This window comes from Vitis vinifera, chromosome 10 (genome assembly GCF_030704535.1).
Source record: "Vitis vinifera cultivar Pinot Noir 40024 chromosome 10, ASM3070453v1".
Lineage (NCBI taxonomy): Eukaryota > Viridiplantae > Streptophyta > Magnoliopsida > Vitales > Vitaceae > Vitis > Vitis vinifera.
This window is the reverse complement of record NC_081814.1, coordinates 9,605,081-9,621,117: the sequence shown is the minus strand read 5'-3', so window position 1 is coordinate 9,621,117 and position 16,037 is coordinate 9,605,081. Positions and strand designations below refer to the sequence as shown.

The 16,037-nt window shown below is 36.4% G+C and overlaps 2 protein-coding genes across 2 annotated transcripts; both read right to left on the bottom strand.

Annotated features, from left to right (window-relative positions):
* Nucleotides 1-232: 232 nt before the first annotated feature.
* On the bottom strand, nt 233-5,634 carry LOC100265902 (ABC transporter B family member 9). The gene is given in 13 exon segments (XM_059740434.1): nt 233-1,109; nt 1,174-1,448; nt 1,517-1,799; nt 1,885-2,113; nt 2,163-2,838; nt 2,919-3,192; nt 3,382-3,923; nt 4,029-4,089; nt 4,148-4,267; nt 4,352-4,573; nt 4,697-4,890; nt 5,041-5,095; nt 5,401-5,634. Coding segments are annotated over 13 exon segments (3,828 nt in total). The 3' UTR covers nt 233-446.
* A 4,949-nt stretch (nt 5,635-10,583) lies between these two features.
* LOC100243576 (ABC transporter B family member 9) lies at nt 10,584-15,693 on the bottom strand. Its single transcript, XM_019222521.2, has 12 exons — nt 15,463-15,693; nt 15,188-15,242; nt 14,891-15,114; nt 14,582-14,803; nt 14,241-14,479; nt 13,545-14,070; nt 13,107-13,380; nt 12,364-13,024; nt 12,051-12,279; nt 11,701-11,967; nt 11,316-11,579; nt 10,584-11,231 (listed from the first exon to the last, which is right to left on the bottom strand). Exons 1-12 carry the CDS (start codon nt 15,691-15,693, stop codon nt 10,584-10,586), a joined length of 3,840 nt encoding a protein of 1,279 aa, XP_019078066.1.
* Between the last annotated feature and the right edge of the window lie 344 nt (nt 15,694-16,037).

Sequence of the window (16,037 nt, the reverse complement as noted above, 5' to 3'; positions counted from 1 at the left end):
AATTCAAGGACGAACTATTTGAACCGAATGCTCAGGTAAGCAATCAGAAAGTCCACAACTAGCATAGAGCAGCTATTACATTTTAAGGTACGGGCATCACTCACAGAAGAAGGTAAACTAAGAGTGCGTTTGGGAGTGATTTTATAAAGAGCTTCTAACCTTTCTAACACTCAAATGATAAAAATTTTCAAGTATTATAAATATTAGAAGTATTTACTAGAATCACTATCAGGTTCTAAATATCACAACTTTGCATATGTGAGGCCCTATATAAAACCTTGCTGGTTTACTTGTTGCCGACGTCACTTTAGTACTCCGTTTTTTGGAGAAAACTGAGTTGAATGCAGTATTGGAGTTAGGGTCATTCTATGGTACTGAAAAGTGATTGAAAACTTTTTGGTACGGTAGCGAAGGAGGTACCCTAGAATTTTCCTTGGAGTTATCATTTACTCTTGCTCTTCCCCTTTGGATGAACTCATGTGAAGTGCTACCATTGATGCATAAGCCCCATCAGCTATCTTCATCAGTTTATCATGTCTTCCCATCTCGGCAATCACACCATTCTTCACCACTGCGATCATATCAGCTCCCCTGATGGTGGTAAGGCAGTGAGCCACGACAACAGTTGTTCTATGCACCATCACTCTATCTAATGCTTCTTGTACTACACGCTCTGACTCTGCATCTAGTGCACTGGTTGCCTCATCAAGCAAAAGGATCTTTGGGTCCTTTATGATTGCCCTTGCAATGGCTATCCTCTGCTTCTGCCCTCCTGACAACTGCATCCCTCGTTCCCCAACTGTGGTTTCATAGCCCTGGGGTAATGCAGATATGAAGTCATGGGCATTTGCGGTTCTTGTGGCTGCAATGATCTCGTCTTCAGAAGCATTTCCCTGTTTACCATAAGCTATGTTGGCTCGAATTGTCTCATTGAAAAGTATAGGCTCTTGACCTACCAACCCCATCTGTTGTCTCAGCCAGCTTAGTTTGAACTTGTGGATTTCCATTCCATCCAACAATATAGCCCCGGAATCAGGATTATAGAACCTCTCTATTAGGCTGATCACTGTTGACTTCCCACTTCCACTCTCTCCAACTAGAGCAACAGCCTGCAAAAGATTTTCAAGTCAAGCAAATGAAAGTTAAAAGACAAGCAGCAGTGGAAGTGATTACCTTCCCGGAGGGGATGCTGAAGCACAAGTCTCTGAAAATTTGAACATCTGGCCTTGTTGGATATTTGAAGCTGACATGCTGCAACTCAATGTCACCCTTCACAGTTGATAGGGTTGTGCCCTCCTTGATGCTTGAATCAATCTTGGGCTTGCTGTCAAGAAGGTGAAATATGGAAGCAGCTGAATCCTTAGCTTTGGTGGTTTCAGGAGCCATGGCACTAGCGTGGGAAAGTCCAACTGCTGAAATTGTCAAAGCAAAGAAAACCTACAAACAGTCTCCAAGTCACAACTCAAAACTAGAACTATAGCAGTTCCTAGATAGAAATTCAAAGAAAGAAACCGACTTGACTCAAAAGCTACCTTGAAAAGTTGTGGGAAAGTCGCCTTCCCATGTTCCACAAGAATAGCTCCAATATAGAAAACAAGCGCATTTGTGCAGTGGAGTGCGAGGGCAGATGACCCAAACCCTATACCACTCACAAGTCCTATCCTAATTCCCTGCTTCACGGTGGCCTCACATTTTTGTTCATACATTTCCATCACCTTCTCTTCTGCACAAAATGATGCAACAGTTCTGATGCTGCCAAGAGCCTCATTGACAATATGACTTGCTTCTTCATACATCACCTACAAAAGTTTCCAACATTCACAATTCATTAAACACATATCGCTTTGTTCAGTCCAAAGCTAGGGCTGTTGGGGTGTCTCCCACCTTGGCTTCTGCACTGAATCCCTTTAGAAATTTCCCCTGAACGAATCCTTCAAAACCTAGCAATGGCATCACACCTAGAATTATTAGTGCCAAGATCCAGTTTGCTGTGAATGATATGATGAGTCCTACTATGATTGTTGTTAAGTTCTGGACAAGTAGGGCCAATGCATCACCCACGAGACCTCGCACTGTTGAAGCATCGGTGGATAGCCTCGCACCAACTGCACCACTGTAATCAGCAGGAAGTTCTCAGTTAGGGAGTTAAGAAATTTGTGTACTTGCTTATGAGTTTTTGTTTAACACACCTTGAATTTCCTGGGTGATCAAACCAAGTGATTTCTTGATGCACAACCTTTTCGAATGACAAAGAACGAATTCGTTCTATCAACTTACCACCTGCAACTCCAAAGAGAAAATTTTGCAGTGGACCAACTATCAGAGCCAGCACACCCAGACCCACAAAAAAGAGTGCCCAAAACTTGGAATCTTTTTGTAGCTGGTTGGGAGGTTCATAGAAAATTTTAACAGCTGTTGAAAGTAAGAATGCAAACATGGGGAAGACTAGACCATGTACGGCAGCTGCAATGGTTCCAAGCAGCAGAACTGGCACTTCAGGCTTGTTCAGATAGGCCAATCGTCTCAGTGGAACTTTAGGGCTTTTCTCATTTTCTGCCTCACCTTGTTGAGTAGTCTCCTCCCTGCCCACTTCGATCTCATCCATACCAATTGGAACAGGGAGGCCAAAGCTAAGTGAATAGGAGTGGTGGCTACTTGATGAATCCATGCTCACGGATTTATAGGACAAACTACGTGTTCTGGACCTCTTTTGGGTATTCTCTCTTTCACAAATCTTATCCACCTTTTGAGCATCTGCAGCTTGATTGGTTCCTTCTTGGAGGCGAACCAGCTGGGAGTAAGCCCCATTGGGATCTCTGATCAACTCCACATGAGTTCCTAAGATCCAGCTTCTGAAAATTCAGTTTAGTTAACAAAATGGGGAGTTTTAAAATGAAAAATCAGGTTTAGTGTGTTACCTTGCTCCACAATTTTCCCTTGATGCACCACTGCTATGACATCTGCATTCCTGATAGTTGTTAAACGATGAGCTACGACTACAGTTGTCCGGTCGGCCATGATGTTTAATAGGGCATCTTGGACAATTCTTTCTGACTGAGCATCCAGTGCGCTTGTTGCTTCATCGAGGAGAAGGATTCTTGGATTCTTCAAAATGGCTCTTGCAATTGCAATTCTTTGCTTCTGTCCTCCAGATAACTGCGTTCCATGTTCACCCACCATTGTGTCCAGCCCCTGTAAACACACCACCATGATTCAAAATACTGATGAAAAGAAGAGAAGAATTTGTTTGATTGCATGACTCTTATTATTACAAAGGTCTGTGAGGTTGAAATGCAGTGATTCATGGACTCATTCTAACAGACATGTATATTTGAACCCTCTTTCAACTGTGACCTGAATATGAATGAATCATAGGCTCACCCTTTGTAGCTTGTTGATGAATCTTGCAGAATTAGAAAGCTCAATTGCTGCTCTGATCTCTTCATTGGTTGCATCTTTCTTACCATATGATATGTTCTCCTTTATGGTACCTGCAAACAAGATAGGTTCCTGACTGACTAGCCCAATTTTCTCCCTTATAGATCTGATATTTAGTTTCTTTAGATTAACACCATCAATCAGTACTTCACCGGCTTCGGGATCATAGAATCTTTCCAACAGGCTGATTACTGTCGACTTCCCACTTCCACTCTGCCCAACTAGAGCTGCAGTTGTTCTACTTGGAATGTGCAATGAGAAACCACCAAATATCTGCACGTCTGGCCTTGATGGGTATTTGAAGTACACATCTTTGAGTTCAATTTCTCCCCTGATTTCTTCCAATACAATCCCACTTGTATCATAGGTATCAATTTTTGGTTTCCGTTTGATTGTCTCAAACATCTTATATGCTGCTGCCTGCCCTGCTGTAAAAGCACTTAGACATGGGGATGCCTGGCCCAATGACCTATACCGGAGACCATCTCAAGTATTAATACATTGATATGAGTAATACTCAATTTGATAGTAAGCTGTTCATGGTGACAAAATAACTGTGATTCACCAAATCATTTTGATACTATACTTACGATCCTCCAACCATGAGAGAGAGCAAGACGTTGACGACAGTTCCACCATTGTATCCCTCCTCTATGATCAGTTTTGATCCATACCATATGGCAAGCCCATAACTGCTAAAGACAATTACCACAACCGCTCCAACTGCAAAGCCTGAGGCCAGCCCTTGTTGAACAGTAGAGGTGTAGGCCACTTTGAGCTTCTTGTTATAATTTTCTATGGCGTGCTTCTCCCCAGTGAAGGATGCCACCTTTTATGCATAGAAAATAGAAGAATTAATTTGAAAGAAATCTATAAATTTGTTCAAACCAAAGCGGAGTGTTTTGTGCCTTACTGTTCTGATGGCTCCTACCGTTTCTTCTACTACAGCTCCGGCTTCTGCATATGCAACTTGTCCATGACTCGACATTTTTGACATCATCATTGCCATTGTTGCTCCAGCCATGACAACAAGAGGAATTGTTGGAAGCAAAACTAGGACGAGTCGCCACCCTTTTAAGAAGGCAATCGTAAAACCAGCAACAAAAGTTGACATATTTTGTAAGAACTTTCCAACCTGTTGGATAATGAGTATATGAGAGATGCATTTGTCGCTTTGGATTTGAGATAAATATGTGTATTAGATAAGCCACTAATACAAAATAGGTCACAACATCAATTCAAAGTGAAAGGAGTTTACCTTTTCCCCCATGGCATCCTCAATGAGAATAGTGTCTCCAGACAACCTCCCTATGACCTCTCCAGCGGTAGTTTCAGTGTCAAAGAATTCAATGTCCTGTCTTAATATTGTTTTCAAGTAGAGACTTCGGATGCTATTTGCCTGTCTAGCTCCAGTCACCCTCCAACTCGAAGACTCTGTGACCAAAATACACACTGCAACCATTAAGTATTGATTGACCCACAAGCCTTCTAGGGTAGTCATGCTAAGCTCAATGCCATTCTCATATGCCAATGAGCTAGAAATTAAGTATCAGACATAATGCATAGTCATACAAGAGAGAGAAGGATATCATCAAAACATACGTATGAATGCTGCCAAGCCCGAACCAGCAGCCAAGTACAAGAACATCAGGCTCACCTAAAAATCACACAGGTACATTATGATCATGATAAGTGAACAGCTGATCTCTTTGAATAGTGTAAGGAAAAGGCAAAAGAAGCTAACTAGTGAAAGCTTGAGTCTTAATTAAGCAATTAGCTGCAAACAACCATGCATCCAAATCCGTGTGCTTTGTAAATCGCTCGACTTATTTGTATTTTCTTTTATTTTCTCGGCAACCAAATGGAGCATAATCTTAACTAGTCATCCATTAACTTGATCCGAAATTCACTGAAAGTAACATGCACATGCAGTTCTATTAATGGAAGTATATATATTTATACCTTTGATACTTGATGAACAACATGAGAAGGATCCGAGGTTGCAAAGGAGTGGATGGCACGACCCATCATTAGCGTCATGAGCGGCTGCGTAAACCCATCTGCGATTGCACCCAAGGTGCCAACAGTCATCAACACTATGTCCAAACCATCTGCAAATGAGAAGAGTCTGTAGAATGCAACCTTCTGCTGACTGATCTCATCTCTTTTGCTGGTTTCTCCTCCCTCTCCATTCATTGTGAAATACTACCCTTTTTCTCTAGTTCCTCTACTGAGATCAAAGCTATATCTCTTTCAACTCACAGATTAATAACCAAGTGTTATATGTATGTATGCATATATATATATATATATACATACATATACTGTCTATGAGGGATGATGTGTGTTTGTCTACGTGTTTATGCAGTGGGTGTCTGGGCATGTGAAGAGACAATGAGAGAGATGAGGATGAGGGTGAGGGAGAGGAAGATCTCAAGAAATCTTACCAAATCTAGGATTAATTGTGAAAAAATTTAGTGGATTTTCTACGTTTCTGGCATTTTCTTGATTAAAAAATTTGAGCCAGATTGTAATCTATTTTGGGGTTCCAAAATGATTTGTTTCTTAATTTAAATTCACCTTTATTATTATTATTATTATTATTATTATTATTTATTTGTGACACATTTACAAGTTAATTTTAATTATGTAATAATTATCATCGAATCTAAAATTTGTAGATTTTGAACTCATAATGCTTTAATTTTGGTCTCTCCATACAACATTTTCAATTAAAAATCTCATAATATATATTATTAGTGAACAAAAATACTTGAGTATTTTCTTTAATTTTATATTTAATTGATGCTTAAATTTTTTTAATTTTATAAAAAGTTATAATTAATAAGATTAAGGTGGTGTTTATTTGTTTTTTTTTTGTTTACTTAATTCTAAATAGAACTTTAATGATTAATAATGATAAGTAATAAACTATTTGTTTTTATAATATTTTATTTATATTAAACATTAAAAGGTAAAAAGAAAAAAATCAACATATTATTTTTTCTATTTAGAAGTTTGAAGGAGCATTATTGATAGGACCAAGATCAAATGTTGGTAAATAATAAAGCCTAATCATGAAATTTTATGATAGTTTTGTTATTGTTTGCTGAAAATCTGTTTGTCCTATAGAGCCAATACCTAGGGGGTGGGTGAATGTGTGTTTTCAAAGATTACAATATAAGCGATGAATAAATTAACCCAAATTAAACCTATGAGATATTAGGAATAATCAAAACAATAAATAGAATGAAAAATAAAGTAAGGGACTTACGTGGAAAACCCCATACTAACTATAAAGATAAAAAACTTCAGAGTTTAAGATCTCTAATTTATAATCCACTATTTGAGATCAGCGTACAAATATTTACTTGGTTGCTTTACCTTAAAGACTTATTCTCCAACACCTATACCTTGATCCACATTCTCGACGCAACAACTCTAATACTCTAGTAGGTTCCTCTTAACCTTTGAGGGGGTGAAATGTCATTTCAACAACTTAGAATTCAATCTTATGAATTCTTTCTTGAGAAATTGGGAATGATAAGGCAAGTTGATTGATTTGCTCAAAGTGTCCAACCCTAAATGGATTAAGAGATGGTTTATATAGGCTTATAGGCCTAAGAGATTAGTATCTAGAATTTACCAAAAAGAATACATGTGAATTTTCAAAAACGAATTCTATCATATTCTGGTAGATTCTAGATGATTGCTTGAACATACTTATGAGGCGCTTGAGCGTTGGATAAGCACTTGAATGGTTCCAGTGCTTGAGCGCTAGTTCCACCGTTCGAGCGTCTCCTATTTTTCCAAAACATCAATTTAAACATTTTAGAGCATATAAAAAAAATATCGATTCACTTTAACTCTTCAATCACTTGACATACCATTAAACAAACTTTGTTATACTTGTGATTTTCCAGTTGAGCCAACAACAACCTTGAATCTTTAGCACTAGAGAGTAAGTCATTATTTCTAAAGTTCCTTAAGTCAGGATAAATAAGAACAAAATTGCCAACAAACATAAATAAGACAGTCCTAACATTTGCATATTTGATTTATATAGATGTAAATATATGTTATAATAAGGTTTCAATATAGTAGATAAAGTTGTATTTCTTAGTTGTATACCAAAACTTTATCGATATTAAATTGAAATTGAAGTAGGTTAAATTTATGTAAAATTATTTTATAGTAATACTATATTATCGTTAATTTTTGTTTTTTACACACAACCGGAGTTGACTCATTTTCAAATCACTCTTGACGTTACATGACTTACAAAGTTACAAATATTTTATCAAATAAATATTGTTTTTGTTAAAAATAGTTTAAGGCTACAATATTTGAAATTGTTTAATATTTAGAAATATTGTATTTTTATAGCATTGTTGGTAGTATTTGTGATAATAAAGATGATTAATAATCTTCTTTATTTTTTATTTTTCTATTTTAAAGTAAGTAAAGGTAAAGATATTTAGGTCTCAAAGACTATAATCATATAAAAATTATTAGGGATTGTCTATCATATTGTAAAGCTAGATCCAATAGAGTGTTATCTTTTAGTGAAGTATGTATTCATTGTCAATATACCAATAAGTCCTATACAACTAATTGATGATGAGGGTGTGAAATGTTCTATTCATTTAAATTGTACAAATGGTAAGCTGCTCATTTTATTGTGTATCACAATTGAAAATAGAACTAAGAATCATGGTTAGAAATTGATTTGCAATTCTTATTCTCAACATCATTTGTCATTCGAGATTGAGAAAGAATCGAATGGGAACCCCATGTTTATAAATAAAAGAAGAAGAATCAATAGAAACTCTAAGTGTTGATGATGAAAATGGAATAAGATTTCACAATGAGTCACTTAAAGGGTGTAATGGCCATGATCAGAACAAATGAAGCTGTTGTTAATGAGAGGATTATAGGATGGATATTAACCCTACTAGTGATGGACAAGTGACCTAAATTAACTCATTCAAGACTAATTCAACTTAGAGTGCACAAATTGTGACCATCATCTATCTCATATTTAAGATTGTTTGAAAATTACTTTATCATTTATAATTCAATAAATCATTTTTGTTTTTATTTTTTTTGCTAATAATATTTCTAATTAAAATATTTAAAATTTATAAATAAAAATATTGCACTATTATCTTGTTAAGTATATATATACTAAATAACACTAACACTAGTATTATATATTTTAAATTAATATATATTCATATTTTCAAACTCTTTTCTTTTCTAACTTAAAATATACATTTTTAATCAAAAAAATTTCCCCAAAATAGGTAATATAAAAAATTGATGAGAGGAATAAATTTACCATCTATGAAATATGTATATCTTATATCTTATATCTTAATTTGAAATTATTATATTTTATGTAGAAGGGATATAAAAAGAAAAAAAGACTAGATAAGCTATCCCATCACTTATATATCTTATGCCCGGTTAAACATGAGATAAGATAATGTAACCAAATATGAGACATTCATTAGTGTTATTTCTTCCTCTATTCTATCTTATGACCAAACATAGTCTTAGTCTATATGCTACTTTAGGTTAGTTGGATAGTATAGGGTATGATATATATATCATACGATATGATAGATATTATATCCCTCTCAAATCTCATTTTTAATAATATAATATTATATTTTGGATTCATATTTAAAGAAAAAGATATCCTAAGATATTTTTGATCATATGTGATGTCATAATTATGTTTGGTTTGTAAAAAGAATTAAAAACAAAATAATAGAAGATGCATTTTGTTTTTATATTCGATATTTATTTAGAATAAAAATTATTATATATCCAAATATTTGTTATTAAAAAAGTATGAATTTCTCTCATGTTTAAGTATTATATTATTTTTTGAAAATTATTCTACAATTTATAATATAATAAGTAAGTTTTTATTTCTTTGTTAATAATATTCATGATTAAAATACTTAAAATTTATAAATTAAAAGAATATTATATAATATTATTCTAAATATATAATTTTATTTTATTTTTATTTATTATTATTTTTTAAATAAAATTTTTGTTTTTTAAAATGATTGATATAAACATTGAAAAAAAGAAAAGAAAATAGATGAGAAAAATAATTTTATGATTCATAGGACATATGCTTTGACCATGTTATGTTGATTGAATATAGTATAAGATAAAATAAAAGATGGGATGATATATTATATCTTATGTTTGGTTGGCCATAGAGATGCATTTTAAAATATTTAAATATTTAAATCATAAATATTATTAATAAAGGAATAAAAAATTACTTATTAAATTATAAATTATAAAACTATTTTCAAATAATACTTAATATGTAAGAGATTTTATACCTTTTTAATAGCAAATATAGGGATGCTTTATAATTTTTATTTTCAACAAAGATCGAACATTGGATATGTTTTCTAGACAAGTTTTTATTTTAACAATATATTAAATATAAACATGAGATAACATATTCTATTAAATATAATATCTTGGGATACGATCGTATCCTATTGAAAATGATATTTTAAGATATATATATATATATAACTCATATTCAAACACCTATACATAATCTATATCTCATATTTCAGCTTAAGATTATGTTATTGTATGTAGATGAGATATAAAAAAGAGACTGAATAATATATTTCATTATTTGTCCTATAACATATTTGGTCAATCACATCTTTTATCCTTTTTTTTTTTATACTATATCCCATCAATCATACATGACTTTATATTAAAAGTTATAAAATTAGCTCTATTTTCCCCGAGAAAATGATATAAAGAAGAATTTAAAAAAAATATTGAAATACAATTTAAACACTATTTAATTAAGAAACATGGCAATAGCCAAGCTTCTATTCACTCCGAATTTTGATATCACTGTAAGATATCAATTTACTTAAAAGTTTAAGCCATTAAGTAATATACCAACATGTTTATCAGCAAGTCCCAGATTATACTTATATATAGATTTCTTGTTATATTTGTCGTACATCATGAATACCCACGCTAGTGCATGTACATTTTTCTTAGAATGAACTTCAGATTCCTAGGAGACATCAATTCTTCAAGGGAATTGAAGCATTTTTTTGAGTGCACAATTCTTCGATTTCTCAAGTTGAGGAAGCCATGTGAAGTGCTACCAGAGACGCATAGGCCCCATGCCTTATGTCCATCAGTACGTCATGTGTTCCCTTTTCTGCAATCTCACCATTCTTCACTACTGCAATTACATCAGCTCCTTTAATGGTGGTAAGGCGGTGAGCCACAACCACAGTTGTTCTGTCAACCATGACTCTATCCAAGGCATCTTGTACCACACGCTCCGACTCCGCATCGAGGGCACTGGTTGCCTCATCTAGAAGAAGGATCCTTGGGTCCTTCAGTATTGCCCTTGCAATGGCTATTCGCTGCTTCTGCCCGCCTGACAATTGCAGTCCCCGTTCCCCAACTGAGGTGTCATAGCCTTGGGGTAATGCAGATATGAAGTTGTGGGCATTGGCTGCTCTTGTGGCTGCAATGATCTCCTCCTCAGCAGCTTCTCCCTGTTTTCCATATGCTATGTTTGCGCGGATTGTTTCATTGAAGAGTGCAGGCTCTTGATTTACCAACCCCATTTGCTGTCTCAGCCAGCTTAGTTTGAACTTTTGGATTTCCATTCCATCCAGTAATATATGACCGGAATCAGGATTGTAGAATCTCTCTAGTAGGCTGATTACTGTCGACTTTCCACTACCACTCTCTCCAACTAGAGCAACAGTCTGCAGGCAAATAACTGATAAATGAGACAAAAAAAATGATATATACATACACCTATTGAAGTTGGGTCGAACAATAGCGAGTACCTTTCCAGAGGGGATGCTCAAGCACAAGTCCCTGAAAATTTGAACGTCTGGCCTTGTTGAATATCTAAAGCTGACATTTTGTAACTCAATGTCGCCCTTCACAATCGACAAGGTCGTGCCCTCATTGCTGCTTGAATCAATTTTGGGCTTGCTGTCGAGAAGTTCAAAGATAGAAGCAGTTGAATCCTTGGCTTTGTTGGTGTCTGGAGCCATGGCAGTAGCTTCAGAAATCGCTAATGCCAAAAATGTCAAAGCAAAGTAAACCTACAAACAACTCCCACTTAATAACTAGCTAGAAGTAGAGCTATATATAAATAGTAAATCGTAAATTCAGGACTGAGAAAACATAGAGTGATAGAGAGGCTGCCCTCTTATGTTTTTTTACCTTGAAGACTTCTGAGAAAGTTGCTTTCCCATGTTGCACAAGAACAGCTCCGATGTAGAAACAGAAGGCATTTGTGCAGTAGGTTGAAAAGAAAGAAAAGCCTAAACCTGCGCCACTTACAAGTCCCAATCGAACTCCATGCTTCATTGGGCCTTCACATTTTTGTTGATACATCTCCATCACCTTCTTCTCAGCACAAAATGATGCAACCGTTCTGATGCTGCTAACTGCATCATTTGCAACTTGACTTGCTTCTTCATACATCACCTACAAAAAATTTATAATATCTTCAATGAATCAACACGTCATTTCATAATGCAGAACATATACTCACAGGGAATGCTACTGACCTTTGCGTCTGCACTGAAACCCTTTAGGAACCTTGTTTGTAGGTATCCTTGAAAACCCATTAAGGGTAACACAGCTAATATTATTAGTGCTAATATCCAGTTAGCTGTGAATGATATGACAAGTCCTGCTGCGACTGTCACCAGGTTCTGGACAACCAGGGCTAATGTATCACCCACTAGACTGCGGACTGTTGAAGCATCTGTGGATAACCTTGCACCCACTGAACCACTGAAATAAACAAGTACAGAACTATCAATTAGTCTATAAGTTGGAGTACCTTGAGTATTTATTAGTACCGTTTACTTAACAAACCTTGAATTTGCTGGGTCATCAAACCAACTGATTTCCTGATGCACAACCTTCTCAAAAGATAAGGAACAAATTCGTTGTATCAATTTTCCACCTGCAATTCCGAATAAGTAATTCTGCAAAGGAAGAGCTATAAAAGCCAGGACACCTAGACCGATAAACATGAATGCCCAAACCCTGGAATCCTTTTTTAGCTCATTCGGAGGCTCATAGAAGATCTTAATGGCTGTTGAGATCAGGAGGCCAAATACTGGGTAGATTATACCATGGAAACCTGCAGCAATGGAGCCAAGTAGCAAAACTGGCGTTTCAGGCTTGTTGAGGTAGGCGAGTCGTATGAGTGAAACTTTGCGTCTCTTCCTGTTTTCTGCTTCACCTTGTGTAGTACTGCTCTCCTTCCCACCAAATTCCATTTCAATGATACCAGTTGGATCAGGAATGCCAGAGCTAAGTGAATAAGAATGGTGGACACTTGGTGAATCTCTACTAATTATGGATATCTGAGAAGACAAACTACGGCTTCTTGAACTGCGTCTGGCATTGTCTCTTGCAGAGCTCTTACTTACCCTTGATTGGGCATCTTCAACCTGATTGTGTCCTTCTTGGAGGCGAACTAGCTGGGAGTAAGCCCCATCAGGATCTCTGATCAACTCCATGTGAGTTCCTAATATTCAATTCCTGCAAAATTTTAATTTCGTGGACAAGTTGGAAGTTCCAATGCGAAAAAACATCAGTTTCAGAGCTACCTTGCTCCACAATTTTCCCCTGATGCACCACTGCTATATTGTCAGCATTCCTAATCGTTGTCAACCGATGAGCCACGATTACAGTGGTTCGATTCACCATGATGTTCTGTAGTGCATCTTGGACAATGCGTTCAGACTCAGCATCCAGTGCACTTGTTGCTTCATCAAGAAGAAGGATTCTTGGGTTCTTCAAAATGGCTCTTGCAATTGCAATTCTTTGCTTCTGTCCCCCAGATAGCTGAGTTCCATGCTCACCCACCATTGTGTCAAGTCCCTGTAATTAAATCACACCACAACCATTCCAGATGTTTAGACCATTAAAAGGAAAAGAAGAATTTATTAGGCTACACGGTAATTATGGTTTGAATGCTGCAGAGATCTGTCAGGGATCTGTGACCTGAATATGACCTTGAATTCACTTAAGAAAGAATGGCTCACCGTGGGCATCTTGTCAATGAATTTTGCAGCATTAGCAAGCTTAATTGCTGTTCTAATCTCCTCGTCAGTTGCTTTTTCCTTTCCATAGGATATGTTTTCCTTTATAGTAGCTGCAAACAAGATAGGTTCCTGACTGACAAGCCCAATCTTCCCCCTGATCCATCTGAGATTTATTTTCTTTAGATTGACACCATCTATGAGTACTTCACCAGCTTCGGGATCATAGAATCTTTCCAACAGACTGATCACTGTCGACTTTCCACTTCCACTCTGCCCGACTAAAGCCGCAGTTGTCCCACTTGGAATGTTTAATGAGAAACCAGAAAATATCTGCACTTCTGGCCTCGCAGGGTATTTAAAGTAGACATCTTTGAGTTCAATTTCTCCCATGATTTCTTCCAATACAACCCCATTAGTATCATAGGCGTTGATTTTTGGTTTTCGTTTGATCGTCTCAAACATCTTGTATGCTGCAGCCTGCCCTGCTCCAAAAGCACTCAGACATGGGGATGCCTGGCCCAATGCCCTAAACCAGGAGACCATTTCAAGAAGGTGAGAAGTGAATCATACTCAGATATCCATACATTTGATCATATGGCTTGGTTATACTCAATTTGAATGACCCAAGTTAGTGATATAAGCTACTCATGGTAACAAATGATTATGGGGAAATCATCACAATGCTATATAACTTACATTCCTCCACCAATGACACAGAACAGGACATTCACGATTTTTCCACCATCGTATCCTTTCTCAATGATCAATTTGGACCCATACCATATGGCAAGTGCATAGCTGAGGAAGACAATTAGTAGAGCCACTCCAACTCCAAAGCCTGAGGCTAGCCCTTGCTTAACAGTAGCAGCGTAAGCAACTTTGAGCCTCCTATTATATTTTTCCATGGCATGCTTCTCTCCGGTGAAGGCGGCCACCTTGTATATATGTATAGCCAAACAAAGAAGTCTAGAAGTCAGAACACAATTTAAAAGCAATCTGTAAATTTGTTCAAATTATATTGAGTTGTTTGTCCTTACAGTTCTGATCGCTCCTATTGTTTGTTCCACTACATTTCCAGCTTCCGCATAAGCAACTTGTCCATAACTTGACATTTTTGATATCACGGCGGCCATGGCTGCTCCGGCAATGATAATAAGAGGAACAGTTGGAAGCAAGACTAGGGTGAGACGCCATCCTATTATGAAGGCAAATACGAAGGCACCGATAAAATTTGACACGAGTTGTATGAACTTCCCAACCTGTTGAATCAAAGTTCTCAAAGGGAATATCATGAGCTTGTCATCACAATAGTGTGGATTAATGTTTAAAAGTGAGAGGACTCTTACCTTTTCACCCATTGCATCTTGAATGAGAATAGTATCCCCAGACATCCTCCCAATGACCTCTCCGGTTGTTGTTTCAGTGTCAAAGAATCCAATGTCCTGTCTTAGTATCGTATCCAAGTATAAACTTCGGATGCGGTTGGCCTGTCTTGCTCCAGTCACCATCCAACTTGAAGTTTCTGTGAAGTATTCAGACGTATTAATAAGTGTTGAGTATCGATTACAGCCTAGAAATATTGAGCAAAAAATATGGTCATAGAAGAGAGAAAGAGATACAATATATCCTTAATTAGTACTCACGTAGAAACCCCGCTATGCCAGATGCAACCGCAAGGTACAAAAGCACTAAACATATCTGAAAATTGCATGGGAAAGGGATAATTCACTGATCAGTACTTGTTCTTCTTTGGTATCAAACCAAATTTTAATCATTTAAGCATGGGAAACCAAGAAGGAAGACTCCCAATTCAACATGCACAACTTGCTTAATATTGTTACTTACAAGCCAAAATTCACACTCGTTATATATATGTATATGGAAATTGAAATACACACACACATATATATATATATACCTTTGATAGTTCATGGACAATCTGGGATTGATCGGTGGATCCAAATTTATTGATGGTTTTGCCCAACATGACTGTCATGAGCGGCCTGGAGCACCCATTTGCCATGCCACTTATGGTCCCAACAGTCATCAACACCACATCACTTTGGTCTGCAAATGAGAAGAGTTTATAGAGTGTAACCTTCTGTTGATCGAGTCTTTTGGCAGTAGTTTCTCCTCCATCTTTATTCATTGTTGTATGGAGTGAAGTTCTAAGCTCTTTCTCTTGTTCTTCTTCACAGAGCAACGATATATTTTTAGCCACAAACTACTATTAAGAGTCTACTGAGAATTATGCAAACTTGCAGAAATCCAAGTAACGCATGTCACAGTCGAGGAATGGTTAGTGGTTTGCAATTTGAGGTGGTGCCCATGGGCATGCATGTTATGTAGGGGAGATCGAGAGAGATCCAAGGAGGAGCCAAAGGGATATCTCAAGATATCTAAGCGATTTGAGAAAAAACTGGAAAGAAATATTTGGCATATTCTTGAATAAAAACATTCCTCTTGATTGTGGATTTAAATATGATTTTTTTT

Bases quoted from the DNA above. Each gene is read 5' to 3' on its own strand.
- LOC100243576 (XM_019222521.2), bottom strand. From the start codon at position 15,693: ATGAATAAAGATGGAGGAGAAACTACTGCCAAAAGACTCGATCAACAG. The intron at 15,115-15,187 runs GTGAGTACTAAT...CAATATTTCTAG, and splicing joins TGGCATAGCGGGGTTTCTAC to GCTGTAATCGATACTCAACA. The intron at 11,232-11,315 runs GTACTCGCTATT...ATTTGCCTGCAG, and splicing joins TGAGCATCCCCTCTGGAAAG to ACTGTTGCTCTAGTTGGAGA.